Genomic DNA, 27,749 nt, shown 5'->3' with positions numbered 1-27,749 from the left:
TGCAACCCCAGGGCTCCTGCAACCCCAGGGCTCCCGCACCGTGCAACCCCAGGGCTCCCGCACCCGTGCAACCCCAGGGCTCCTGCAACCCCAGGGCTCCTGCAACCCCAGGGCTCCTGCACCGTGCAACCCCAGGGCTCCCGCACCGTGCAACCCAAGGGCTCCTGCACCCGTGCAACCCCAGGGCTCCTGCACCGTGCAACCCCAGGGCTCGCTCCAGGACGGTGCTGAGCTGGAGCCCTTGTTGGTGGCTAACTGTGCACAATTTCCTCGGTGAGCGTCTCGGAACCATGGAGCCCATTCAGCCCGAGGGGGGAAGAGAAGGTAATGCCTGGTCTCCACCAGCCGTTCCCAGCAGGTGTTTAAGCAGGTTCCATCCTAACAGGTACGTGTCTCCTGTGCCTGGGGAGACCGGCGGTCGACTTTTCCAGGACAAAGGCAGGCCCTGAACTGCCCAGGACGGGCCAGAGCGCGTGGCGTGTGGACACGGAGATGGACAGAACGCAGACGCTTGAGGGTCCTCCTCGGGCGGGGCTCTGGCCCTGGGCCCTCGAGCCCCCGGCAGAGGCACGGTCGTCTGTGTTCCCTTCTCCAACTCGAATGAAGACTTAACATTCTAACGAGATGAAAGTCTTCGCAAACTCACAGAAAGACGGCTTTCTTTACGTCGTAGATAAATTAATTCCTTACTCACATGTCCAACCCACCCAGCAGTCCAATGCGGACCATCACAGGTCTCGCCCTGTGGCCCAGCACGTGCCTCATCTGCAGACAGTCCTTAGAGAGCGATCGAGTCCCAGTGAGGGCACCAGGGCGGGCGCCAACCCACGACTCCTGTCCTCGCAGACACACACACACACTCACACACACACACTCACACACACACACTCACACACACTCCCACTCACTCACACACACACACACACACTGTCACACACATACGCACTCACACACACTGTCACACACACACACACACTCTCACACACACACACATACACACACACTGTCACACACATACGCACTCACACACACACTGTCACACACACACACATACACACTCTCACACACGCACTCACACACACACACACACACACTCACACACACACTCACACACACTCTCACACACACACTCACACACACACACTCACACACACACACACTCTCTCACACACACACACTCACACACTCACACACACTCACACACACACACACACTCACACACAGAATGAGGCCTGGGAGCCACTGCTTCCTACTCAGAGCTCTTGGCTCAGCGATTAGCAATGGAATTACTATTTCACAACCTGATAACGGCTTCCACCGACAACACTAACGGAAAGAAAACTGCCCGAAACGCAATAATTAACCAGCATTTCGGAAACACGCCCCCAGCTTGTCCCCTTGTGCCAGTGCCCCCTCTCCAGGGCACAGGGGCTCAGGGCCCAGTGTGGGGACAGGGAGGCCACAGCCGTCCTCTGCGCCTGCCCGTCGGCCCCCAGCCGGGCTCCTGACCACCGCGGCCGACAGACAGCAAGAGCTGAGGCGTCCCTCCATGGGGCAGGCAGGAGTGGGCTGTGATGAGGCCTGGAGTCAATTCTGAATCTAGAAAGTTCCAGGAAAGCGGCAAGAGGATAGCGAGCTCCCGCGGACAGAGCGTAAGGTGAGAGCCCAGCCGACACCGTGCTCTGCAGCCACGCGCGGAGCCCAGAGCCCCAGGACAGCCCTGCGCCCCTTTCTGCCTGAGCCGGGGAGTCCATCGTCCCCCAAGTGCAGGCCCCTCACCCACAGAACACCGACGACGACGGTAACACGCGGGGTGCAGAGAAACCCACGGTGCGAGGTCCCGGGAGCCACCGCGCTCTCCGCAAACACCCGCGGTGCCGTCACCAAGCGCTCAGTGGGAGGAGGACCCAGCACCGAGGGCCTCGCAGGCAGACGGGCGACAAAGTCTGGGTGAAGCAGCAGCTGCTCAGAGAGGCCCCGGGCAGCACGGGAAGCCGCTCAGGACGCCTAGAAATTACCATTTTAGGGCAAGACCACGGTGAGGGCCATGGCCCACTTCCACTTTATCTGGCCGGGAAGTGACCACAGGAACACAGGGCAGGTGGGGTGCATGTGGGGGCTGTTGGGGGAGGACGGGAGGGGGGACAGGAATCGGTGAGGAGGAACCTACAGGGGCAGGACGGGGACCTGCCTGCAGCCGCCCCTCTGCCAGGGGCCGACCGGAAAGGACCGGCCTGGGCTCTGGACCTGGTGGAGCAGCGGGCGGCTGGCCCCGTGCTGGCCCCGTGCTGGCGGGAGTAGTTCTCTGGACGCTCCCTCCAGCACAGCTGCTGACCGCAGGGAGGGAGGGGAGAGCCCACAGCCCGCTGGGCGCACACAGCCTTCAGCCACCCTGGGCCTGGAGCCAGGTTCCCAGAGCCAGTCTCCAAACCGGAACCTGGCCCGGCCGGCACGGCTCAGTGGTGAGCGTCGACCTAGGAACCAGGAGGTCACGGCTCGATTCTGGGTCAGGGCACAGGCCCAGGTTGCAGGCTCCACCCCAGGGGCCTGCCCGAGGCAGCCGATCCATGATTCTCTCATCATTGATGTTTCTCTCTCCCTCCCTTCCTCTCTGAAATCAGTAAGAAAATATGTATTAAAAACAACACCAGAACCCAGACCCTGGCCTGTGCAGTTTACGTGCAGCTGCCTGGCAGAGGCTGGAGGGCAGGGAGCTTTCCGGGCGGCTGTTAATGCTCCCATGAGTGCTTCAGAGAGCAAACGCCAGCGGGAAGAACAGAAGCTGCGAGGGTCGTGGTGTTTGGGTGAAGCATCCAAGTTCAGGTTTCAATTCCATGTCAAAACCACGATTCATTACAGGCCGGACGGCGAGTTAGGAGGTGAGAGGACGCAGGGATCCGCGTTCCCCGCCCATCCTCCCGGCTCTGGCCTGCGGGTCTCCTGTCACAACAGCACAGCTGGGCGAGGTTTAATTTATCGTCAACAGTCGCCAGAGGGACAAGGGCGTCTGGCCACTGGCGAAGGGCGTCTGGCCACGAAGGGCGTCTGGCCACGAAGGGCGTCTGGCCACGCCGTCAGCGGGGCCGGCGTGAAGACAGGCCAACGTGGCTCTTTCCTCTCGGCGAGGGCCACGCTTCCCCTCACCTTCCCGTGTTAGAACCTGAGAATGATTTGTCAACAGACACGAAATTGACAGCACGTCCTGTTCGGCCTGAGAACGTGTCCCCCGACGGGAAGGAGCAGCCGCCGCGACGCAGCCGCCGTCCGGGACCGGGGGCCCTGCGGCTCCTCCGGGCGGGTCTGTCCTCCGGGCGGGTCTGTCCTCCGGGCGGGTCTGTCCTCCGGGCGGGTCTGTCGGGGCTCGGACGCCGGGCGTGCCCCTTGCCAACAGCACGTCTCAGGTGCTGTCTCCACTCTCAGCCATTTTCCTCATACTCTGCCTCTGAAGTCTGGGTTTTTAAAGTATGGGGCCCATGTGGACTGGAGGTCTGGGGGGCCCCATGAGAACTGGGGGGCCCCATGTGGAGGGGAGGCTCGGTGGCCCCGTGTAGACGGGAGGCTCGGTGGCCCCGTGAGGACTGGGGGCCCCGTGAGGAGGGGAGGCTCGGTCGCCCCGTGTGGCTGCCCCTGCCTCCCCCCGGAAGCAGCAGGACTCCGCCCGAATCGCAGAGGCAGCGAGCTCCGCCCGCCGGTCTTGGCGCGCCTCCTGCCCCTGGTCTTCCGGGACCTGGTCTGCGTCAGGAACGGCTAACGCTTAGGCGTGTATCGCCCACACGTGGAGCAGCCACACGTGGAGCGGCCACACGCCTGCTTTATCCAAGTTTCTCAGATTTAGAAAAACCAAAGGGCAGGTCAGCAAAGGAGAAGCTGGGTCGGAGGAGGAGCGTGTGACTCTCAGAGGCCTGGCCGGGCCGAGGGGCCGGGAGGGACAGGGTGGCCCCTTCACGTCCCCCCAGGCGGCCGGCAGCCCCGCCCAGCGGCTGCCCGGGGCCTCTGGGGACACGGCAGGTCCAGCTGTGGTCACGCTCGAGGCCTCTCTGCAGGATCTGCCTCAGCCGTAAACTAACCGCTCTCCCTTTCATGGACGGAGCCGCCAGCGTCGGGCAGGAGGTGGCCGGGCCCGCCAGGTGCAGACGGGCCAGTGCCGCTCCGGGAGCCGTGAGAAGGGCCGGGAGAGGGAAAGTTCTTGGAGTAACAACGTGGCCACTTGCTGGACACATACTTCACGCCCTGTTTCTTCCTGTGACATCACGGGAACCAGGGGGCACGTGGTGGCTGCCGGCAAGCAGCCTCGGGGACCGGGTCCCCACCTGTGCTCAGGGGGCAGGGAGACGGGCACAGGTGGGCGGGGGGCTCTGCTGGATGCCCCCAAGTGTGCTCTCTCAGGAAGTGGGAACCAGACAGGCCCCATGGACAGGGCCGGATGGACAGAGCTAGATGGACAGGGCCCAGTGGACAGGGCTGGATGGACAGGGCCAGATGGACAGGGCTGGATGGACAGGGCCAGATGGACAGGGCTGGATGGACAGAGCCCAGTGGACAGGGCTGGATGGACAGGGCTGGATGGACAGGGCTGGATGGACAGGGCCCGGTGGACAGGGCTGGATGGACAGGGCCAGATGGACAGGGCTGGATGGACAGGGCTGGATGGACAGGGCCGGATGGGCAGAGCCCAGTGGACAGGGCTGGATGGACAGGGCTGGATGGACAGGGCCCGGTGGACAGGGCTGGATGGACAGGGCTGGATGGACAGGGCTGGATGGACAGGGCCCGGTGGACAGGGCTAGATGGACAGAGCTAGATGGACAGGGCTAGATGGACAGGGCCCAGTGGACAGGGCTAGATGGACAGGGCCCTGTGGACAGGGCTGGATGGACAGGGCTGGATGGACAGGGCTGGATGGACAGGACCCGGTGGACAGGGCTGGATGGACAGGGCTGGATGGACAGGGCTGGATGGACAGGGCCCTGTGGACAGGGCTGGATGGACAGGGCCCGGTGGACAGGCCCTAATGGTCAGGGCAAAGCCAGGAGCGAACCCTGTGTCTGTGTGAACCCAGGGGGACGCCCTGGCCCGCAGAGCGGCTGAGCTTCCTGCCCATGTACCTTCACCCAGATTCTCACAGGCCGTGGGGACGAGGCGGCGGCCTGGCACCCGCGATAAACTGGCCCCTGTTCTGGGCGTCGTCTCCCCTCCTGGATTTAAGCACCATGACCCCAGGGGCCCTGCTGTTCCTCCAAGCAGAGTGGGGTCCCTCTGCTACCCCTTCCAGCACCCACACCCTTCCCGCTCCACCCCCGGCGCCCAGACCGCGGCCACCCTGCGGCCAGCCTGTCCCCATGGCTCACAGGAAGGTCTCCCGTGGCGCCACCGGATTCTGTCACAGCCAAACCTCTGCCGCTGGCGGGTCAGCGGGGTGGTGGGTGTGCAGCTCAGAAAGCGACGCCCTCAGGAAGCATTCCTCATCGTCCGAGTCATTCAACCGTTTGAAAATGGACCGGCCCGGCCAGTGCGGCTCAGCGGCTGAGCGCCGACCTGTGAACCAGGAGGTCACAGTTCGATTCCTGGTCAGGGCACAGGCCCGGGCTGTGGGCTCGTGCAGGAGGCGGCCCACCCATGATCCTCTCATCCTTGATGTGTCTGCCTCCCTCTCCTTTCCTCTCTGACATCAATAAGAACATATTTAAAAAAGAAAATGTCTGATGCGGACAGAGCTCGAGGGCCAGAGAAACCAGGAGCCACAGGTGGCCGGGCCCAGGGTCCGCATGAGGGAGGCGCCGGGTGCTGGCGGCACCGAGCTGGCCCCACTGTCCTGGGGGGTCACCCGTTCCCAGGCGGTAAGTTTCAGAGGCACCGAGTTCCAGGCCACGTGAGCCGTCCCGTGACACCCCCCCTCCCCGCCCCCAGATTGAACATCGGCCGTCACTCCAGGCACATGGATCCTCTGGGGACACCCACACGCCTCCCATCGGCTCAAACTCCACGTCAGCACTTTCCTGCTTCCAGGCACCAGGGACACGGGATTCGAACCCGGCTTGCCCATGAGTTTCCTCCGTCCCAGAGGCCCCTGTGCAGGTCGATCGAGGACACAGGGACTGGAGGCCCCTCTTGGCTCGGGGACACCCAGGGAGGAGCAGAGACCACGCACGGACACGCCCGGCACCTGCTCTTCACTGAGTGTGCTGGCGCAGCAGGGGCACGGTGGTCAGAGCCTGTGGCCACGGCGCAGCCTCTGCTGGAAGCTGTCATCTTCCTGTTATGAAAACAAGACTCAGCTGCCCAGGAGGGAGTGTCTGCACAGGAAGCCATGGCACTGCCCACGGAGCTGCCCACGGAGCTGCCCACGGCGCTACCCACGGAGCTGCCCACGGCGCTACCCACAGAGCTGCCCACGGAGCTGCCCACGGAGCTTCCCACAGAGCTGCCCACGGCGCTACCCACAGAGCTGCCCACGGAGCTGCCCACGGAGCTGCCCACGGCGCTACCCACAGAGCTGCCCACAGAGCTGCCCACGGAGCTGCCCATGGCACTGCCCACGGAGCTGCCCACAGAGCTGCCACAGTGCTGCCCACAGAGCTGCCCACAGCACTGCCCACGGTGCCAGCCCCAGGATGGATGTGCGGCCCCACAGGCTAGGCCTCGTCGACTCACTGACGGTCCCCAGTCCTCAGTCCAGCACCAGCGCCAGCGCCTGGAGGCCACACAGGCCACAGTGTAAACAGCCCAGGTAGGAAGCAGGCAGCCCTAGTGCTGGGCCGAGGCTGCGGACACACACCCGGGGCCTGGCCTCCCACCTGAGCGGGCACGGCGATTCCTGCTCATCAAAGGGCTCTGGCCTCCGTACCAGCCGCTGCTCCCCACGACCCTGGTCACACTCCGAGGTCCCCTGGGCCAGGGTGGTCCGAGGAGGGTCAGGGCAGGCTCAGGGCAGTGACAGAGGAGGATCTGGTATTTTTTAAAAACGATTTTTATTGCTTTCAGAGAGGAAGGGGGAGGGAGAAAGAGAGAGAAACATCAGTGATGAGAGAGAATCCTGCATCAGCTGCCGCCTGCACGCCCCACACTGGGGATCGAGTCTGCAACCCGGCCTGTGCCCTCCTGGTTCCTAGGTCGATGGGCAGCCACTGAGCCCCGCCGGGCAGACCTGACCGTCACAGGGCCTTTCCCTGCAAACCCCAGCAGGAGGCGTCCCTCCTGCGTCACCCCCTGAGGAGACCGCGGGGCGGAGCTGACAGGGCCTGGCTGGGGGCTCATGCCCTGGCGCCCCCCCCCCCGACCCCCCGCCAGGCCGACACCAGCTGCCCAGCGGGAAGGCTGACGGGTCCACAGCTGCACGCGCTCAAGGCCCCTTTGTTCTCCTCCCGAGGCCTGGGCCCCATCTGCACGCTGCCAGCCCAGGGCCGTCGGATTCCAGCCCGATGACCACATCAGCAGGGCAAGGGCTCTGCACAGACAAAGCCTTCCCACCACCCCAGGTCGCCCTGAGTTCCCGCTGATGAACTCCGACAGCGGGGGAGAGGGGGGGGAGATCTGCCCCGCGGTGAGACGCGGGAAATCCCCAAATAGCAGAGTCTCCTGTGGGGGGCTGGGGGGGGGGGGCTGGGAAACCGGGCCCACAGGTCAGGCCCACCCAGTGACCAACCCAGTGACTGGCAGAGACAGAGGCTCATGTGCCCGAGGGCTGGCGGGCGCCTCAGGGAGGGACCCAGAGTCCATCAGACCCTTCCCACAAGGAGCAGAACCGGGGCCCTGGCAGCCGCAGATCCGGGGGCGCAGGGCAGCACCCACAAAGCCGACCCCCTAGCATCTCAGGCCAGAACCCAGGGAGAGAGGCTGGCCCCACACACAGGCGGCACCCAGATCGGAACGTGTGGGATCCTATGGCAGGTGACCTGTTCTCTTTTTAAATAAACAAAATAAAACAGGGAGAGAGCAGCAGGTTTAAAACCCTCACATAAAACCACACACACACAGGCACACGGACAAGCACACACGCGTGCGCACAGGACTGGGGGAGGTGACACTGGCAGGGTGTGAGATGAGATTAACACGTTACATCTTCAGAGGCAACACTGTGGCTATTTGTGGAAGTCGGTGTGGAAGTCCGAGTCGAGGCTTCCGGGTTACAGTTCCGTAGACGGAGGGGGCGCTGACCTGAGTGGCCGGCCACACGTGGACTGGCTGCCCTTGGTCCAACCCACCCAGACCAACGGCTGTGCCTGGAGGGACAAGGCCACGTGACAGGCACCAGGATCCCGGGCCGCGGAGAGAGGGAGGGGAGGGAGAGGGCTATGACCGACCGACTTCCTCTAAGGCCGCGGTTCTCAACCTGTGGGTCGCGACCCCTTCGGCGGTCGCACGACCCTTTCACAGGGGTCGCCTAAGACCATCCTGCAGATCAGATATTTACACGACGATTCATCACAGTAGCAACGTGACAGTTATGAAGTAGCAGCGGAAATAATGTTATGGTTGGACCATATGAGGAACCGTATTTAAAGGGCCGGAAGGTTGAGAACCACTGGCTAAGGGCCGGCTCAGGGGCCTGTGGGCGGAGACGCAGGGAGAGCTGCTGAGTCCGCAGGTGCTGAAGGCACATGGAGGCCTGAGCCCTTCACCGGAGTGGACGAGCCCCACCCGGGGATGCTCACCTGCTTGACTCAAAGGACTGACTTCAACGTGGAGCCCCCTCCCCCGCCCCCCAAAACCACCTTCTCAGAAACCTCGACAATAGCATGTGACCACACATCTGGGGCTGTGGCCCAGCGACGTCACAGACACCAGGCGTGCGGGGACGGAGACTGGCTGGTGTAACAAATGTTACAATTTGCACTGAGCGGGTTAACGAGGGCAGAGCATGCCCTGGAGTCCAGCAAAACAGAGGGATAAATCACGGTCCCCACTGGGCAGGCACCCAGGACCGGCCAGGCCACGGCTGGCACATTCCTGCTCACAAACCCGGCCCAGGGCCGACTCCAGGCTGGTTGTGTTTATTGTCGTTCTAAAGGCCCCACATACGCGTGTTCAATTCCGGAGGAAACGGGTCATAAAACAGAATCAACCAATACTGACACCAAATAGATGCTCCAGGGACGAGGGATCCGGCCCTGACCTGACGTCCCCGAGGAGAAAGGCAGCCAGGCTGCCTGCTGAGAGGGGAGCATGCGGAAGGCGCTCAGAGCCTGTCCATCAGTCACTATCACAGGACAGAGGTGTGGCCGGCGACAGACTCCTCAAAGGAAGCCGCAGTCCAACCGGTGAGGGATCTACTAGGATAACGCCCCAGGGAAGGGCAGCTCTGTACCATTATTGTTCATAAATTACAGTCACAGGAGGAGCCGCCGGTGGGTGGCAGATGGGGGGCGGGGGGGTCCTCTGGGATTGAATAGAAAGTAAAATAACAGACACATTCTTGTTCCTTTACTCCGGTGGGTGCAGCACAGCCAACAGTCAACAATGAACAGGATTCACAACAACAACAACGAGAGGGTCTGTGGTCTCCGCCCAGGTGCCCGGCTGTGCCCTGAGGGTCGGGAAAGGGGAGTCACCTGACATTCCAAGGGCTGTTGTCTGAGATGCAGGAGACAACAGACAGGCTCCTCAGGTGGACTGACCTTTGTCAGGAAGTCGCCTGGGCCCTGACGACCCCATAAACTGCTCTCAGTTAACAAGGTTTCACCTCAGACCACCCTGCAGGTCCGTTTGGTTTCTGGTTCGGTCTCTGGTTTGCACGGCCGCCCGGCGGCCCCTGGGCTGTCAGGTGAGCATGTGCCCCCCCCCCCCATCCACTCACTCCAGGGCTCCCGGGGTGCGTGGAGGGGACCGCCCCGGCCGCCCGCTGGGAGGGTCCGTACTGGGGCCTCTTCACTCCGTTGTTTTTATTGGGTTCTCACCAGAGGGTATTTTCCCATTGATTGTTTCAGAGAGAGTGGAGGGAGGGGGACGCAGAGAGAAACATCTGCCCACGCCAACCAGGGCCGGGGAGGAGCCTGCAATGGAGGTCCACGCCCTTGGCCAGAATGGAACCCAGGACCCTGCAGTCCCCAGGTGGCGCTCTATCCACTGAGCCACACCGGCCAGAGCTGACCTCTTCGTGGCAACACAGGTTGTTCCTGTCACCGGCCTCGCCTGCCTGGCTCACCCACGGCTCCGCGCTGGGTGCTGGGTGCTGGACAGCTGACCGGAGGCCTCGCCTGCCTCACTCACCCACGGCTCCGCGCTGGGTGCTGGACAGCTGACCGGGGGCCTCGCGTCCCTCCCCAAGGGGATGATGGGAACCTATGACAGGGCCTCCAGGGCAGCGAGGGAGGACCCTGGGAGACGAGCTCGCTGTGTCCGCGGGCTTCCTTCTCGGGAGCAGGTGGGAAGGCGGGTGGACACGGGCCCGGGAGCCTCTGGGGAGAAGGCTTCGCTAAGACTCAGGAGGAGGACGAGGCCGCGTCCGCGTTGGGGAGGGAAGAGGCTCGGTCTCTGGGGGGGTCTCTCTAACCCGCAGCGCGTCTCCCAGCCCAGCCCTGACTGTGAGGTGGGCCGGCCACGCAGGGACAGGCCCACGGCCCCACCGGCCGACCCGGCAGTGAGATCCCCGGCAGCAAGGTCTGCTGTCTGTCTGTAGCAGCACCTGCTCGCTCTGCAAGATCCCAGGGAGGGAGAGGATGACAGGCAGGTGGGCAGATGGACGGGTGGACGGGAGGATGGAGGGATGGGAGTGGCTACAGACGGACGAATGAATAGATGCACGAATGACTGGATGAAAGAAAGGATGGATGGATAGTTGGTTATGGATCAAAGGGTAGATGGATGGGTAAGTGGGTGGGTGGGGGGGTGGATGGGGGCAGGTGGGGGATGGGGGCGGGGGGGATGGGCAGGTGGGGGTGGGGGCGGTGGCGGAACAGACGGGATCACAGGCTCTGGCCTCAGAAAACAGGAAAAACAAACACAGGGAAACAAACTCAGGATTAATATCTGGTTTCCGGTTGCCATGCCAACACAAACATCCCCCAGGTCTGAATAAGTAACACGATGACTAACTTCAGCTGCTATTTTTAAGTTAAAGTCCTGCCCCGGGGGCTGCAGGCTCAGAAATGCAGGCAGGAAGGACGCCAATCACGGCCTTTCCTCCCGGAAGGAGCGGAGAAGCCGCAGCCGCTTTCCGTTTCCCATGGATTGTTTGGGGAGACGGGACCGGACACGCACGCGCCCCCCCCACGCCCTCGCCCCCCACGCGCCTGTGTGAGCGGCTGGGCCGGTGCTGCTGCTCCCACAGAAAGAGAAATGCTAATGTGAGCTCCCAGCGACGCCCCCCCCCCCCCATTCACTGAGGGACTGGATTCCGCGGTGGCCCTGAAGCAGGACCAGACGTGGGGAGAAGGGGGACCCGGCCCGGCCGCAGAGGGGGCCTCAGAGGCACGTCAGGCGCTGCGCACGTGGGGCTGGTCTGTGCGGAACCACATCTGCAAGGCACTGAGGACCCAGTGGTGTTTCCTGTTTATATCAAGTATTTGCTTCAGTTACCGTCAGCGCTCAGTCAGAGGCCGCGCCCTGTGAGCTCATGGCCAACCCTGCACCCCGAGACCCGCAGCCCACTGCACCCCACCCCCACGCCAGTCCACACCCCAGAGCACTCGGCACCCCACAGCCCACTGCACCCCACCCCCACGCCAGTCCACACCCCACAGCCCACTGCCCTCTGCCCTGGAACCTGCTGCCCAGAGGTCAGAACAAAACAATAGCTTCCATTGTCCCAGCTGCTCCCTGGCCAGGCCCGGAGGACTCACAGAGGCACCTACGGATGGGACCCGCGGGGAAGGGGGAGCCCTGACGGATGGGGCCACCGCGGCCCTCAGACAGGCTTGGGGGCGGCGCCTGGACCCAGGGCAGTCCCAGCGCCTGTCGCACTGGCTGGAGGGGCAGGTGGCAGAAATGGGCCCTCCCACTGCCCGCCCAGGCCAGTGGGTCGCCGGCACCTGCCCCGGACAGGCCCGGACGCCCGTCACCACCAGAGTCTGAGGCAGAAGGTGATGGGAGACGACAGGTGTGGGTGGGACACAGGTAGGGACAGGCAGGTGACAGCAGAGAGATGACGGGAGGGAGACAGGCAGGAACACGGAGCCGGGGGACTGAGCGCTGATGAGCACCGGGCGTGAGGCAGGCAGACCCGCGACGCGCTCACACCGCCGCGAGCGTCCGCACTGCACGGGCGTGCACATCTGGCCACATGGTAACAGCTTCCTTTCATGATGGGAAGGTACTGTTTTTGGTGTGTTTATCCGTTTTTGCACTTTCCTGCCATGAGCAGATTCAACGAGCACAAACTATTAAAGCCCGTCGTAAAACCAACGCGGGCGGCGTCCTTGCTGCGCTCTGGGGCGACCAGCGCCTCCCCAGCCCGCGGCCTCCCGCCCGCAGCGTAGGGGCCGCTCGCAGCTCCCGGGCCATCGGCCCTGACAGGCACCCCGCGTGGGGCCTCGGAGCACGGCTGCCTCCTGCTTCCCCGCGGCTCCAAGCCCAGGACGAAGGTCCCACCGGAGTCACTCCTTCGGGCCCCTCGCGGCTTCACCAGCCGCGTCTGTGACGACCAGACCCCAGCCTGCCCGAGCCCCAGAGGAGCCCCAGACGAACGCCTGAGCAGCAGCCGGCTCCGGAGACGCGGGTGGGACCGGGGCCAGGGCCCGAGGCTGCCCTCGGCGGCACAGGCGACTGGCCACCCCCTGGAGCACACACCCGCCTCTAGTCCACAAATAACAGCGTTCCTTCTGCGGGGAGGGAGCGTCTTTCACCTGCCATCACGGGGTGGCCTGTGCCGCGCACACAGTAGGCGCTGAACCCAGCGGTCACCGGGCCCAGGACAGAGGGGCAGTGGGGGGTCTGGCGGGAACTCCTGGGCCGTTTGCAGCTGCAGTTAAACTTCCCGCCGCCCACAGGCGCGAGGAGGGCGGGAAACGCGATCCTCATTTCCTGTTCATCCCGACGTGGCCGCGGGAACTCGGCTCACCGTGCTCTAACTGCTACTTGCTCCTCACCACGCGCCGTTGTGGCAGAACTAAAGAAGGTTTTAAAAATTACCTCCGGCCCCAGCTGACGTGGCTCAGCCGGCTGGATCGTCGTCCTGGCCCGGGAAGGGCACACGTCCAGGTTGCGGGTTCGAGGCCCGGTGGGGGCACAGAACAGAGGCAATGGGTCGATGTTTCTCTCCCTCCCCCCCCTTCCTTTCTCTCTAAAATCAATGAAGACACGTCCCCGGGTGAGGGTTACAAACTCCCCCCCCCAAAGGGAGTGGGGACTCTGGCTTGTGAACGACCTGACGCGACCAGGCAGCGGCCCCTGCGCGAACCCCCGTTCTCAAGGCCCTGCCCCTCGGTCAACGGCGTAGGATCCCCGAGGCTGAAACCAGTGAGGGGAGCACAGCTTCCGGGGCCGGAAGGGAGGGCTGTGCATCCGGGGAGCCGGGAGCCGGAGGTCGCAGGACGGAGCGGGGACCCCGGGGCTGCGTGTGCAGCCAGGGGGCTGTGGCCTCTGCACAGAAGGAGGGAGACGATAGGAAGCGGAGCTGACTCTGCCGGGCGTTTGCAAAGATCAATGAGACGGAGCCAAGACCACCTGCCCAGCCCTAGGGACTCGGTGAGGCCCAGGACCAACCTGATGACAGTCCGACAGCCGGGGGCCGGCCAGCTCCCAGCCGCTGCCCACGGCTCCCAGACCCGCCTCAGTCGCTGGAGAAACTGACCTTAGAGTTTAATTTCTTCCCACAAAGACGGGAAGCCCCCCCAGACACGTGGGGAGCAGCTGGGCCCACACTCAGTCTGCCAGGCAAGACTCCCTGATCTGCCAAAACCAGACAAAGACATTCCAGCCCCGAACAAAGAGGAAGGGTGGGGGGGGGGGGGCGGCTGGCCTGAGGCCGGCAGGGGCTCATTATCTCGATTGCAGCAAAGACGGGTCACAACCCACACAGCACGGCAAGCACGGAACCGTCCCGGTGTCAACTGTGATCAATGAGGCTTTTGTTTCTCCGAAAAGAAATTGGTGCAAAGGTCAGAGCTGGGGACCGGCAGCCGCGTGGCTGGTCCTGCAGAGCGGCCCCCCCAGCTCCCCAGGAGGCTGCCAACCAGGTGCCCGGCTGGGCCGGCCGGCTCTGAGCGCGCTGAGGGCTGGGCTGCCGGGCGAGGCAGCGGATGGGCATGAGCCCCCTTCGTCAGTGGGCAGTCAGGTCGGGCACACCTGGCCCTGAGTCTCCACGAGGCCGACACGGGGACGGGGCGCGTCCTGGGGACACATGAGGCCGCCTGGCTATTCGTCACCCGAGATCTCTGGGTGAGTTCTGGGGGATCCGTGCCCCCATTTCTCTACCCTTCAGGGACCGAGAAACCAAGGAGCGAGGCAACAAAGTCCAGAAACTGATCAAATTACGACAACGGACCCTCATCCGAGCCAGGAGCACGGACCTAACTCTGAAACAACCAGTCTCCCTAACTCGGCCACTTTGCCGTCCGCCCCCGCGCCCCCACCCCCGGGGCCGTTTGACGGGCACCCCAGGATTTGCTCTGCTTTTTGTAGCATCTGAAGAGACACCATGGACTCAGGGAAGAAAAGAGTAACTTGTATTTTTCAAAATTAACCTCAAGAAAGAATTTAAGCTGTGGGAGGTATTACTTTGCAGGACTCGTGCCTGGGGTGGGCGCATGGGCTGGGACGCCAGCACCAAGAGCCGCTCCACGACGTTACTGTCCACACAGAGGAGCGTCTGCCACCAGGACACGCGAGCGAGGGCGTCGGGGTGCAGGCCCCGAGCCCAGTTCCCGGCGCAGCCAGGACCCCGGGTGGACCAGGCCCCGCAGGCACCCCAGGGAGACTGGGAGTGTCCTCACTGCCACGGCTCAGTCAGCTTCAGCTGCTTTTAAAAATACGTATGTTTTTTATTGATTTCAGAGAGGAAGGGAGAGGGAGAGAGAGAGAAACATCGATGATGGGAGAGAATCATGGGTCCGCTGCCTCCCGCACGCTCCACACTGGGGATGGAGCCCCCAACGGGGCCTGTGCCCCGACTGGGAATCCAACCGTGACCTCCTGGTTCCTGGGTCGGTGCTCAACCACTGAGCCACGCGGCCGGGCAAGTTTAGCTGCTTTTAAAAAGTTAAATTTACCAATAAAGGTAAACTCGCCTCAAAGACATCTCGTTTCGTGTGCCCCAAGCGGCAGGACGAGGTCCGGACCGTGTGCTGGGCTCTCAGACCCGAGGAGCCCGGCCCTACCACGTCGGCACAGCGAGGGAGACGAGGCCGGGGACCCCACTGGCCCCACACCCGCCTCCCGGGCGTCCGAGTCAGGTGCTACCTGTTGTGCCTGCCCGGTCATAACTGTAAAACCTCCCCTTTGCCGGTGGGCGCAGCACAGGGCCGCAGGGCCAGCCCTCAGCTGGCTGCCAGGGAGGCGGACTGGGGTCTGGAACCCTCAGTCGTGCGGACACTTTCATGTGGAACCTTGTCCCGTTGCCCAGCACCCACTTCTACTCAAAGGCCCTGCTTTCTCCTGGCCGCAGCCCTGGGCCCAGGGGGGAGGGGCAGACGGCCGTCCGCTCAGCCCCAGGACGCGCTGTCCACTCTCCTGCTGCCGCTCTGGCCCAAGGGGAGCCCACAGCGGCCCGTCCTCACTCTGCAGGGAAACCAAGTCACAGGGCTGTGTAGGGAAGGCCCGGCCAGTGTGGCTCAGTGGTTGAGCGTCGACCTATGAACCAGGAGGTCACGGTTTGATTCCCGGTCAGGGCACAAGCTGGGGTTCTGGGCTCGACCCCCAGTAGGGGGTGTGCAGGAGGCAGCCGGTCCATGATTCTCTCTCATCATCGATGTCTCTCTCTTCTCCTCTACCTTCCTCTCTGAAATCAGTAATCTGTAAATTAAACAAAACGGCGTCTGGGTGGCCCTCGGGCAGGAGGCGGCCAGCAGGATCCACACTCCCAGCGACTGGCCTGCTCCCGGGTCACAGCCCCCCCTGGGCTCAGGACACGGAGGAGGGAGGGGTCCCCCATGAAACGCGGCGACACCAGGAGCGTCTAACCTCCCAGACACACAGTTCCAAACGGTGCTGTGGGGTCTCACCACGCAGACACCCCTGCTCCCGATGGCGACGGCGCCCCCACAGCGGCTCGGGAACCGCAGTCCCTCCGAGCCCAGCACGGCGGGCACCTGGGCACCTGGCCCGGGCGGCGGGAGGGAACATTCGGTCCCTCCCTCGGTTTGTAACCCGTACAGCAGGCCTTTACCCACAGGGACAGGACCCCAGTGACGCCTGTGACACCCACAGGCCCGCACCCTGTGAGGTTTCCCCAAATTCATTCCTGTGGTTTAGTTTGTCAATCAGGTGCCACAGAGATGAGCAATCACTAATAAGAAGCAGAACAAGACGACAATGTCTGTGATCGCAGCTCCGCATGGGGCCTCTGAACCCCGCACAGCGTTCCCTGCCAGACAGGACGGCCTGGGCCACCGGGTCGGCGCCGCCAGCAGCACTCAGGGCTCCGGGCGAGATAGGAAAATAGTGCGGGAGCCTGAACACAGCGCTGCCGGGGCAACAGCTGGTCGGAGAGGCGAGCGGCTGCGGTGACTAACGGGCGGGCGTCTGCCTTGCAGAGAGGCCGAGGGGGGTGAGTCAGGTTGGGGCGGGGGTGGGGGTGGGGGCCGGGGAGAGACAGTGAGATCTCAACAGGCGACCGAAAGGCCTGCAATTCAAAACATACACACGGTTTGTTTCTGGAATTTTCCGTTCAACGTTTTCAGCGGCGGCGGACGGTGATAGCCGAGACTGTGGGGCACGGAGGCGTCGGGCGCCGGGGGGGGGGGGGGGGGGGGAGGGGGGGGGTCCGGCACCAGCGCCCTCGTATTTTGAACGTCCTCACGGCGCTTGTCTGTGCAGTGAGCGGTGGGGGTGCTGCTTGGACTCCATCACACAGGATTGAAGGCGGGAATTTGTCTTCGGCCAGAGGCTCCGGCTTGCAGACTGCGTCCCCCACGCCCAGTGTCCGCAGACCCGGGCGGCAGGCGGCCTTCCCACCACTGACCTTGTGGCCAGGCTGCCCTCCCGGCTCCCAGCACCCTCACTGCCCGCCCCACCTGGGCCGCGTTCCTGCCCCCACCCACCTGTGTCCGGGCCGGGAACGCCGAGGGAAGCTGGGGAACAAGGGAAGCTGGGCTTCAGGGGCTGGTCTCCAGGGAACAAAGCGGGGACCCTGGGCCCTCCTCCCAGCGTGGACAGGGGCCTAGCGACAGGCGTCCACGGCCGAGGGGCAGGGGTCCTGAGCCCACAGGGCGGACCGGCCGCACCTTCTCACCCCTTCGCCGGCCTCACTCCTGCGCCCACTGACCAGGTGTTCCAGGAGGAGGGAGCCAGAACAGGGCACAGCCCCAAACACTCAGGAGGTGATCAGAGAGTGAGGGCGTGGGAACCGCTGTCTGCAGGCACCGGGGCCTGGGCGGGGGGCCCTGCCGCTCTGAGGCGTCCACACCCCAGGCCCCTCCAGCTCCGGGTTTCCTGGCACTGGGATTGGGGGGGGGGGACGTCTGGGGTGCTCAGCGGCTCTGGCCTGGCCTGGAGGAGGGATGGCTCACTGCCAAACAGGGGTTCCCATCACCTGGCAGTGGAGGCCCAGAAGGGAAGGGGCTGCGGGAGGCGAGGGGAGGGGGGGCCCCAGCAGCAGAGGAGGCAGGAGGGGCAGTGAACGCGTCCTTGGACATTAGCGCTTTATCCTTAGGTGACGGCTTCTACCTTAGTGAACAGTTTAATATTCAAAGCGGGAACTTCTGAGCTGAGTGACAGGCCGGTTGAAGGTGCCTCTGTGGGGGGAGGAGGAGCTGCAAAGCCTAAGCCTGAGGCTGGTGGGTCCCGGGATGGGGGGTCGGGTCGCGGGATGGGGGTCAGATGCCCGGGATGGGGGGGTGGGTCCCAGGATGGGGGGTCAGATGCCCGGGGTGGGGGGCGGTCCCGGGATTAGGGGCGGCCCTGCCTCTAGAGGAGCCCTTTTTGCGTTCCATGCGCCTAAACTCACCCAAACCCGAGCCACAGGTGGTCTCGGATCAGTAAGTTCGGAAGGAACTTCGGGTCCAAACCACCCGCTCTGGGCTCAGCTAGGGCGTAGCCTGAGGGCGAGGCCTGGCACCTTCCAGATTCCGACTCCACCTCAGGGTTTTTTTATTTTAATAAAAACAAAGCGCGTGAGAGCAGAGGCAGGAGGAACTGAGCAGGAACGATTTCTGCGCGAGCGGCGTCGATAACGGCCCAGGGACCCCGGCCGCCTCCTCTCACACCCGCTCCCCGGGGCGCACCCGCCACCTGTGCCCGGGCCCCGGGGCCCCCCCATCCGGCTGGTTCTGGGGGACTTGGCCGCACTCGGCCAGGCGGAGCGGATGCCAAGCGCCCGGCTCGCTGCCACCCCCCGAATCCCAGACACGCGGGGGCAGGCCTGGCCCACGCGCGATGGCGGTGGGTGCGCGCGCGGCGCCTTCCTTTCGGCCGCCCGCCCCCCGCCCCTTCGCCGACGCCGGGGCCCCGGCCACCGTGGGGAGGGCTCCCGGCCCGTGTCCCCGACCCTCCGAGGGCTGCGTGTTCCGCACGCACAGCCGCTCGGCCCGGGCCCCGCACGAGGCCGGGTTCTGACCCAGGGCGGTTTCTGGGCTGAACACGCCGGCCCGGACCCGGAGGGGGCGCCGCGGGGGAGGGTCGTTCGCTCCAACTTTGCAGCCGCGGCAGGTCCCGCGCGGAGCCAAGCCGCCCGGCCAGGCGCATGGAAACTATTCGCGGCATCCGCGGGCGGCCGGGCGGACTGTGACGGCGCCTGCGGGCCCGCGGCCCCCGCCCCCCGCCGGCCGCTCCCCAGGCCCCGGCCGCGCCCTCGGGGTCCCGGGCGCCCGGTCCAGGAGCGGAATGTGGCCTCCGGGGCGCGAGCGGGTCTGCGCGGCGTCGGGCCCGTGGAGACGCCCGCGCGCGAACTCTGGGCGGACAGCGGCGCCCGCGACCCGCGAAGTCTGGCCCACGCGCGATCGTGGCGCCCGGGAGACCCGCTCGGACCTCGCCGCCCAGACCCCTAGGTCCAGCCCCGCGGCTCCGCCCGGAGTCCTGGCCGCCAGGTGCGCCCCGATACCGAGGATCCCCAGGGAGGTTCCCGGAGGAGTGGGAGGAGCAGGGGGAGAGGGGGAGGCGCACGGAGAGGCGGGCGCGGAGCAGCCAGCGGGAGGGGGACCGGAGCGCGCGGGGCTTCCCCGGCTCCTCGACGACGTCCCCGGCCGCGGGGATTCCGGGCTCCGAACAAAGGCGGCTCCGGAGGCCGCGCTCCGCGCCCAGGTCCGCCCTCCGCGCCACTGGCCAGAGCGGACAAAAGCCCGCGGGCCAGCCCGGCCCCCAACACCCGACTCTCCCGCCTCGGTCTCCACGTCCCTCCGGCCAAGATCGCAGATCGTCTGCGCCCCCGGCACCCCGCACCCCCGAGCCCCCCGGCTCCTGCGCCCCCAGTCCCGCGCCCTCGGCCCCGCGCCCCGCACCCCGAGTCCCCGGCTCCTGCGCCCTCGGCCCCGCGCCCCCGGCCCCCGGCCCTCGCCCCGCGCCCCGCACTCCGCACTCACAGGATGGAGGTCTGCGGCGCCACCCCGGGCACGGCCTCCAGCAGCAGATGCATGCAGCGCACGGTGCTGCGGAAGCACAGGCAGCGGCTCGGACACCCCGCGCCCGGCCTCTGCGCCTCGGCGGCCAGCACGCCGCACAGCAGGAGCGCCAGCAGGCAGGGGCGCGCGGGGCGCACGGCCATGGCCTCGGCGCGCACGGACGCTCGGACGCACAGGCCGACCGCGGAGGCCCCCCGCGCCTCCCAGGCCGGCTCCGGACTGCGCCCGCCCGCCCGCCCCTCGGCGGCCTACGTCCCAGCTGTGCGGGGGGCGGGGGCGGGGGGCGCCGGCGGCGCACATGCGCGCGGCTCCTCGCGTCCCACCCCCACCTCCCCAGGGCCGGGGCGGGGCGGGGCGGGGCGAGGACCTCGGGCCCCACGTCGCTCGCCGCGTCCCCTCCCTCCGCGGGGCTCCGGGTGTGCAGCCGGCACCGGGGGCCAGGGTTTCAGCCCCAGATCTGCCCTCGGGAGCTGCAGGCGGCGGCCGAGCGCGGTTCCCACATGTGTGCGAGGGGGTTTGTTGTTTTATGAAACTTACAGAGCGTTACTGTTCCAGGCGCGCTTCCAAGCTGGCGCTCCCTGCTCCCCCTCGCGCTCCCTCGCTCGCTCTCTCTCTCTCTCTCTCTCTCTGTCTCCCTCCCCCCCTCTGTCTCTGTCTCACACACACACACACACACACACACACACACACACAGCTGGGCAGCCTGCCTGAGCCCCGAGGCCTGTTAACCGCCCACCTCCTGCCCCTGCCACCTCCAGGCCCTGCTGGGAGCAGAGACCGCGTGCAGAGCCGGTGCCGGGCAGGCTGGGTGCTCCAGGCCCCGGCCCCTCCCCTGTGGTCACAGAGGCAAACCCCGGTCACCACAGCGGTTGGGTGAAGCCCCGGGAGGTGCATTCTGACACTTCAGCGTATTTCCCGGGTCCACCGGGTCCTCCTCGGGCAGGACAGAGACTAGGTCAGCTTTGACCTGTGACCCTGTCCGGGCCCCTCCATTTAAGGGGGCCCCTCAGCCCACTGCACGCCGTAGGCGAGCATCTCCGAGCAGGTCGTTAGCATCTCTCTTCAGTTCACCTGCCTCCCCTGACCAGCGGTGACTGATTTTAGGGGTCATGGCGTGGCACCCCGAGAGCAGACACTGCCCCGGGTCGTGTGGAGGCGTTTTGTCGGGGAGGCGGGCGGGTCAGCTCTCCGTCACGGGACGAAGGAAGACCCTCCACTGTCTGGCCTCAGCCCTCAGTGTCAGGTCGTAAGAGTGAAAACCCCAGAGAAGGGACTCTGCCCCGAGACAGTAGCCCCAGCTCCTGGCGTGTGAGTCCGCTGGCGCCTGAGGGATTGGGGCCCTGCCGGCACCCACCACCGCACAAGCAAACTCCTTAAAGTCTTTCTTCCTACATCCTGTCCATCCACTTATCCTTCTACCCATCCATCCATCCATTATCCATCCACCCACCCATCCACCATCCGCCCATCCACCCACCCATCCACCATCCACCATCCGCCCATCCATCCATCATCCATCCGTTCATCCATTGTCTACCCACTCACCCACCCATCCATGCCATAGTGCTTGCTGTTCTCTGGAGACCCCTGACTGGCACGCAGCCATGTGCAGGGCGTTGGGTGAAGAGCTGTGGTGGGGGTGGGGGTGGGGGTGGGGAGAGGGTGGGCCCTGCGATGATTTGGGCCTGGGAGAATTTGCAGTCAGTAATGAGCTCTTGCATTGAGCTGAAAGAATCCAGGCCTTTGTTCCTTATTGCCCACGTCTGCCCTCTAGCGGCCCGTGGAGGCCTCGCACCTCTGGGATCGGATCCTCCCTGAGTCCTGTGGGGTTTTCTGCGGAGCGCAGGTGGCATGTTCCTGTCCCTCCACGGCCACTTTCCACGTCGCGGGGCAGCCCAGTCCTGTTGCCGTCGGCAGCGAACGTTCCTTCCAGGTGCGCTGAGGCCGCTTGACCGTGTTTGGCCGTTCGATGACCACACAGAGGAGCAAAGGTTCATGAGTGGAGGGAGCTGCACCCCATCCCGGTTCCCTCACAGCCGCCTCCCTGAGGCCTGGAGACTCGGGGAGACACCTGCGCCCGAGGCCTGTGCCACCTGCAGTGCCAGGGCCTCGGACGCCCCCTGTGCCCCGTCGCCCCCGGTGCAGACGGAAAACCCGGCGGGAGGCTCTGAGCGACCTGCCAGGACCTGCAGCCAGTCAGGGCGGGGCAGGAGCTGCCACCAGGTGCCAGGCCCTGACCTGTGCCCCCCACGGGGACTCGGGGACCCCAGGCCTTTACTGGGCAGCTGCACCCCCTGCTGCTGGCCGCGCGTGGCCCCGGCCCGAGGGGCGTGAGGTGGCGCCTCGCCTGGCTGACCAGGTTGGGGTCAAGCGCAGAGCTTCCGGCGCCCTCCGGCCCCAAGCCCCGGCGTCCGCAGGCTCTGCTGGGGGACCGCCCGCGTCCATCTGCAGCGCTAGTGCCGGACGCAGGCGGGACGTCCTGCTCCCTCCTTGCCGTGTCCAGGCCGCCCGTCCTCCTCCCCCTCGGCCTCTGAGGGTTTAGACAGAAACGGACCTGGGCTTTGGAACATGACAGACAGAGGGAGGCACCTCACCAGGTCTGCAACCCGGCAGCGGCCTTCCTCTCTGGGCCCCCGTCTCCCCACCTGTACTGAGGGGAGTGAGAGTCCTGTGCCTGGCCACCCCTCGGACGATCAGTGCCCTCGCAGGCCTGGCTGCCGGAGGGGCCTTTACCGGCAGGTCCCCGTGAGGCCCCACTCTCCCTGCCCCACGGCGGCGGCGCCCCAGGGGTGGTGACTCCACCCAGTGTCCTGAGCTGCTGTTCTCCCGCCGGCCCGGAGGCCAGAAATCCAAGATCCGGGTGCCGGGGTGGTTCCTGTTCTCTGGAGACCCCTGACTGGCACGCAGCCATGTGCAGGGCGTTGGGTGAAGAGCTGGGGATGGGGGTGGGGGTGGGACCCCACCCCTCTCTCGGCTCCTGGGACGCTGGTCCCGGTGCCCTCAGCTGTCATGCTGACTCCGCCTCTTGGTCACGGCACTTCCCTGTCTGTCCTCACGGCTTTTCTCTGCTTCCCATGAGCCGGCCCTGATGGCCCTGTCCTAACTTGACTAATCCCACCTGCAAGGGCCCCGTCTGCAGAGAAGGCGGCGTTCCGAGGGGGACACTGGTGCTGGGGTCACGGCGACAGGCAGGTTGCCGAGGCGTGTCCGTGAGCCTCTGAGCTGCGTGCAGGGTTCCCATGGCGATGGCCGGAGGGGAAGTGAAGTCTGGCTGTTCACGTGGCAACTGACCGCTCTGGCCACAGCGATGGTGTACACCAGGGCCAGGGAGCAGCCCCGCACGAGATGCTCAGAGGACCAAGCCAAGACGACCCTGGAAGGTGGTGCCAGCAGGCACAGCTCCCGGGCACAGGGGATGCGTGCAGATTAGCCTCGTATTTTCTAGAACCTTCTGCTGCACACTCAGTACCCTCTTCACTGCCTTCGATGCCTCTGCTCAGGAACGTACTTCTGTTAAATGGTTTTTTAAAAAACACCTGGACTGTTGCTTATACCAAATCTCTTCCCCTGTCCCAGCTGAACCCCAACTCGGTTATGAAACTGTGTCGTCCGAGCGTCTGCACAGAAGGCTCTACGTCCAGAGCCATTAAAGGGACAGAGTCGCGCTGGCCGGTGGCTCGGCGGCGGGAGCGTCAGCCTGTGGGCTGGAGCGTTTCGTGTGGATTCCTGGCCAAGGGCAGGTTCCCAGCCCCGGTCCGGGCGCATGCGGGAGGCGACCGGTCAATGTGTCTCTCACACTGAGGTCTCTCTCTCTCTCTCCACCCTCCTACCCCCCCTTCCACTCTCTCTAGAAATCAATGGGAAAAATATCCTCGGGTGAGGACTCAAAAAAATAATAAAATGAAAACTTGTCTATTGCAAAAAGCCTGTGGTTATTGGAGGACTTTGGGCACTTTCCTCACAGACACTCCATGTGTGAAGTCACCATCAGCTCTCCAAACCGGAGCAAATGGCCTCCGTGCCGAGGAGAAAGTGCATGTCGCTGATGGTGACACTAAGATTCCTGCCGTCGGCTCGGCCGTGCAACAGAACCCACAGGCGGCAAAGCAACCGGAGTCTCCTCCTCACCATGGTGGCGGCTGGAGGTCAAGATCCAGGCGCCCGACGGTCCTGTGTCCAGTGAGGGTGGCATCCAGGTGCGCAGACGGGGGTGTGTCCTCCAGGAGTGCAGACGGGGGTGAGTCCTCCAGGTGCAGAGATGGGGGTGAGTCCTCCAGGTGTGCAGACAGATGAGTCCTCCAGGTGTGCAGACGGGGGTGTGTCCTCCAGGAGTGCAGACGGGGGTGAGTCCTCCAGGTGCAGAGATGGGGGTGAGTCCTCCAGGTGTGCAGACAGGTGTGTCCTCCAGGTGTGCAGACGGGGGTGTGTCCTCCAGGAGTGCAGACGGGGGTGAGTCCTCCAGGTGCAGAGATGGGGGTGAGTCCTCCAGGTGTGCAGACAGGTGTGTGTCCTCCAGGTGTGCAGACGGGGGTGTGGCCTGTGTCCTCCTGGGTGGCTGATAGGGGGCTTGCTGAATTCTGGCTGGAAGCGGTGGGGTGATAGGTAGCACTGCTTTTGAGGGGAGGGTGGGGGAGAGATTGAGCTCCCCTGGGACAAGGGTACGCATCCCTCATCACCTTCCAAAGTCCCCACCCCCTGTACCATCCCATTGGGGCTTCGGTTTCAAACTATGAAACTGGGGGGATTCCATAGTCACTCCCATGGGAAAGGTACCGTCTGGCATAAGGAAGTGCAGGAGGTGGAGCCGCATTCACATGCCCCGCCTGTGACCCGGGAGCTGCCTGGCCAGGCTCCATACCTTCCGGCCTCAGACCTCGGTGCCGTCACGGCCACCAGCACCGACATGCATCCGGTTTCATCTTAGCGCCTTTTCTCGGGGTCGTGGACGACGTTTTAGCGCCTGCATTTCCGAGGAGGTGTCTGGTACCCATGACTCTTGGTTTACAGAGGAAACCGGTCCACCTTCTGCTTGTTAACAATTTAACAGAAAGCACCCGGCAGCCGCAGCGGCTGTGTCCACAGCCCTCCCGGGTCATGGCCCTGCCGCTGCCTCAGGTCACTGTCCCCCGCGGGGCAGCCCTCAGGAGGAGCCGCGCCTCGGAGAGCAGGGGTCCTGGGACGCACTAACCTGAGCTGGTCTGGAATGAGGGCGGGACGAGGGCCCTGAGGAGGGAGAGCAGGAGGGATCCTCCGCGGACAGCCGCTGTGGGTGCCCCTCGGCCTCCTGGGTGTGGGTGCTGTTCAGAATGTCCCTGACCTGGGAGAGATCTCACGGAGACGCGTGACGTGTCCTGGGCCGGGGCAGTGACACCAGGGGGGAGCTAACCCTCCCCAAATGTGGCCGCCCCTTGGGGCCCTGTGCCCTCCTGGGACCCAAATGGTGCGGCCCCGAAAGAAGACACAGACCCGGCCGGAGATCCGTCGTGCTACAAATGTGGCAACACCTTTTATTTCGAGGAAAGATGTGTGAACATCAGCATGACAAAGTTTGTACAAAGTCCACAATTTAAAAATGAAGTATCACTGCAACTCGTGATTCCACACATTTTAGCAAAATTAAAGTGTCAACAAACCCATGCCGTGTCGTACAAAAATAAATCAAACTTCAGTTCCACAGAGCACAATAAATATTTATACAAAATTCTGTCTTAATAAATGGTCACTTAAATTAACTTAGAAATGAATATGAACAATAAGTTATAATAAATAAACTCTGATGACTCACGATAATTCCATATGAAAGGTCAGCATTCTAGTGTGAGACACTGTGATCCCCTATATAACATCACAGGTAACTGATTGGATATTCTTACCAATGTTAGGTGAGCAGCAGATTTGTGCTTAAAACCCCTTTCCATTGTACACAGGTGATAACAAAACCGATACTACCTATTACTCTACGAGAAGAGAAGCATCACTATACGGCGAGAAGCTGCAGACACACGGGGATGCAGAGGCCGATATGAACAGCGGCGGCGGCCGGGGCCTGGCAGCAGGCGCCGGGCCTGGCGTCAGCTCTCGAAGGCAATTCTGAGCGTGGCAGCTGCGACTACGCGCGAACAGAGGGCCCCGAGCAGCTGCGGAGCCCCAGTCGTTACACACCTCTTCCCAGCTCGTCACTGGAGTCCTCGTGAGAATGGAGTGTGTGTACAGTGAGCGTATAAAGTGCCGCTGGGATGTGGTTATATACATGTCCACGAGGTCGGGCATTGGATCAGAGTCTGTGGGAGGCCCGGCAGCCCCCTCAGCACGGCGTCGGGTCCGCCCGCGGGCCCCGGGTCCTCCGGGCCGGCGTCGCGAGGCTGGGACGCGGATTGCACACCTCTGCTCGGACACAGAGGACAGGTGAGTGCAAATAGTCGACTGGCACGTTGTGGGGACAATGACCCTGTAAGTCCTGTTCTGCTAAAAATATTTTTTTAATTTTTACAAAACCCATCTTTTTTTCATAACAAAATTTTAAAGTACTTTTGTACTTCCTGTGTGACATCTAGACATGGAAGGAAGTGATGCCATGATACGGCCGGGAGTCCTCGGGGCAGACCGGTCCGTCTCAGGTTGTCGGGGACACGGTGGTCTCCGGGGGCAGACACGTCGGGGGAGCTCGCGACAGAGAAAGTGCTGAAGGACATCCAGGACACCTACTTGGACGGCCCCGTCCTCGGGCAGCAGCTCGGGCAGCAGCTGGCAACCTTCTCCGTGGCCGCTGCCTCCACACAGGTCGGACTCCAGGGCCTGGGGAGTGAGCCCCCAACGGGGCCAAAGGCTCACCGAAGCCGGAGTCGGCGGGAGGGAGGGTTCTGAGCAGCTTTGCCACCGAATCCAGCAGAAAATTCAGTCCCGTAACTCGAAGACTCACAAGTCCTTTCCCTTTATGCCCCAAATGCAAAATAATAACAACAGCAATGACCGTGTTGAAGGTGGAGGGGAAATAAATACTCATAAGTGAGCTCTGAGCGGAGTGAGCGCGGACTCCTTGGCCAGGCCTCCCTGCAGCAGAGCCAGTGGAGGCGGAGTTCACTGGGGGGAGAAGTCTTCGCTGCCTCCTGCAGCCCCTGCGGGAGCTCTGTTCCCAGGTCTCACACGCCACGCTCAGGAGCAAACCAGAAGGTGCTGCGTAAGCTGCTTTGCATCTTCTGCCAAGTGTCCATGGCTTGATGTTCTTACAACAAATTACTTATCTCATTTCTTACAGTTAATCCATATGCCATTTCCTTGGAATTCAAAAAACCTCACTTATTGCCCCCACCATACACCATCCTCCTAAAACAAACAAACAAAAAAATCACATAATATTTCCAAGCATTGTTCAAAAATAAAGCATTTTTTTGCAAACAATTCTTGCTATGAAACAATATGCACACAAAATGTACTTCTTAAATTCCATAGAATCCTCCAACACGAGGTGAAATGACGATGTCTGAAACGTGGCTGCACCACCTCATGGTCATTCAAAGCCGTTTCTTTTTGTCCATTCAGTTCAAAATACTAAAACATTTAACCGCTAAGCATTAAAAAGAATGTACACTCTATTTTGATCAGCTTACCTCTTCATAAATATATATATCCCCCCAAATGTGCACACATTAGCAGCTATGAACATGACATGGAGAACCACACTATGTCGCTCATGTGAAACGTACGCAACATGAATGTGTCCACACTATGTGCAGGTGCTATTGTGAGAGCGGGACGTGAGGCCATGGAGTCTCTGGGCGGGACACTCGGACAGACATGCGCACGGGTGCGCTCGGGCGGGGCAGCAGCAGGGCGACAGGCGTCCTTTCTAGCAGGTTCCGCCACTACGTCACTGAGCAGCTGGTCAGACCTGAATTCCTCTCACAGCCTGCTTTATATTTTCCAGGAGGGCTTTATTTTCTGGGCTCTGATAACGATCTTGATTTGTATACATGTCCGTCAAAGTAGTCACGTATGCATCAAAATTTTGTTCATTGATTGGGTCCTACGAGATATTAAATAGTAGTTCATACACAGCTTTTATTTTCTTCATAGGAATTCACATTAGCATAAAAAGCATCACAG

At 63.4% G+C, this 27,749-nt stretch overlaps 2 protein-coding genes across 2 annotated transcripts in view; both read right to left on the bottom strand.

Moving 5' to 3' along the window:
• The window catches only part of PXDN (peroxidasin), a gene marked incomplete at its 5' end in the record, with an annotated part of 52,657 nt that extends 32,868 nt beyond the window's left edge, over positions 1-19,789 (bottom strand). Inside the window, one exon of the mRNA XM_081100703.1 lies at positions 19,608-19,789. Within this exon, the coding sequence (XP_080956829.1) occupies positions 19,608-19,789 (182 nt within the window). The remainder of the gene's footprint in view (positions 1-19,607) is intronic.
• Positions 19,790-25,123: 5,334 nt separating this feature from the next.
• The window catches only part of MYT1L (myelin transcription factor 1 like), a 296,451-nt gene continuing 293,825 nt past the window's right edge, over positions 25,124-27,749 (bottom strand). Inside the window, exon 25 of the mRNA XM_081100618.1 lies at positions 25,124-26,969. Coding sequence (XP_080956744.1) covers positions 26,943-26,969 — 27 coding nt within the window. The 3' untranslated portion in view covers positions 25,124-26,942. The remainder of the gene's footprint in view (positions 26,970-27,749) is intronic.

The sequence above is a fragment of the Myotis nattereri genome (assembly GCF_964212035.1).
Source record: "Myotis nattereri genome assembly, chromosome: 10".
NCBI lineage: Eukaryota > Metazoa > Chordata > Mammalia > Chiroptera > Vespertilionidae > Myotis > Myotis nattereri.
The sequence above is the reverse complement of the archived record's forward strand: the minus strand, read 5'-3'. Positions and strand labels throughout refer to the sequence as shown.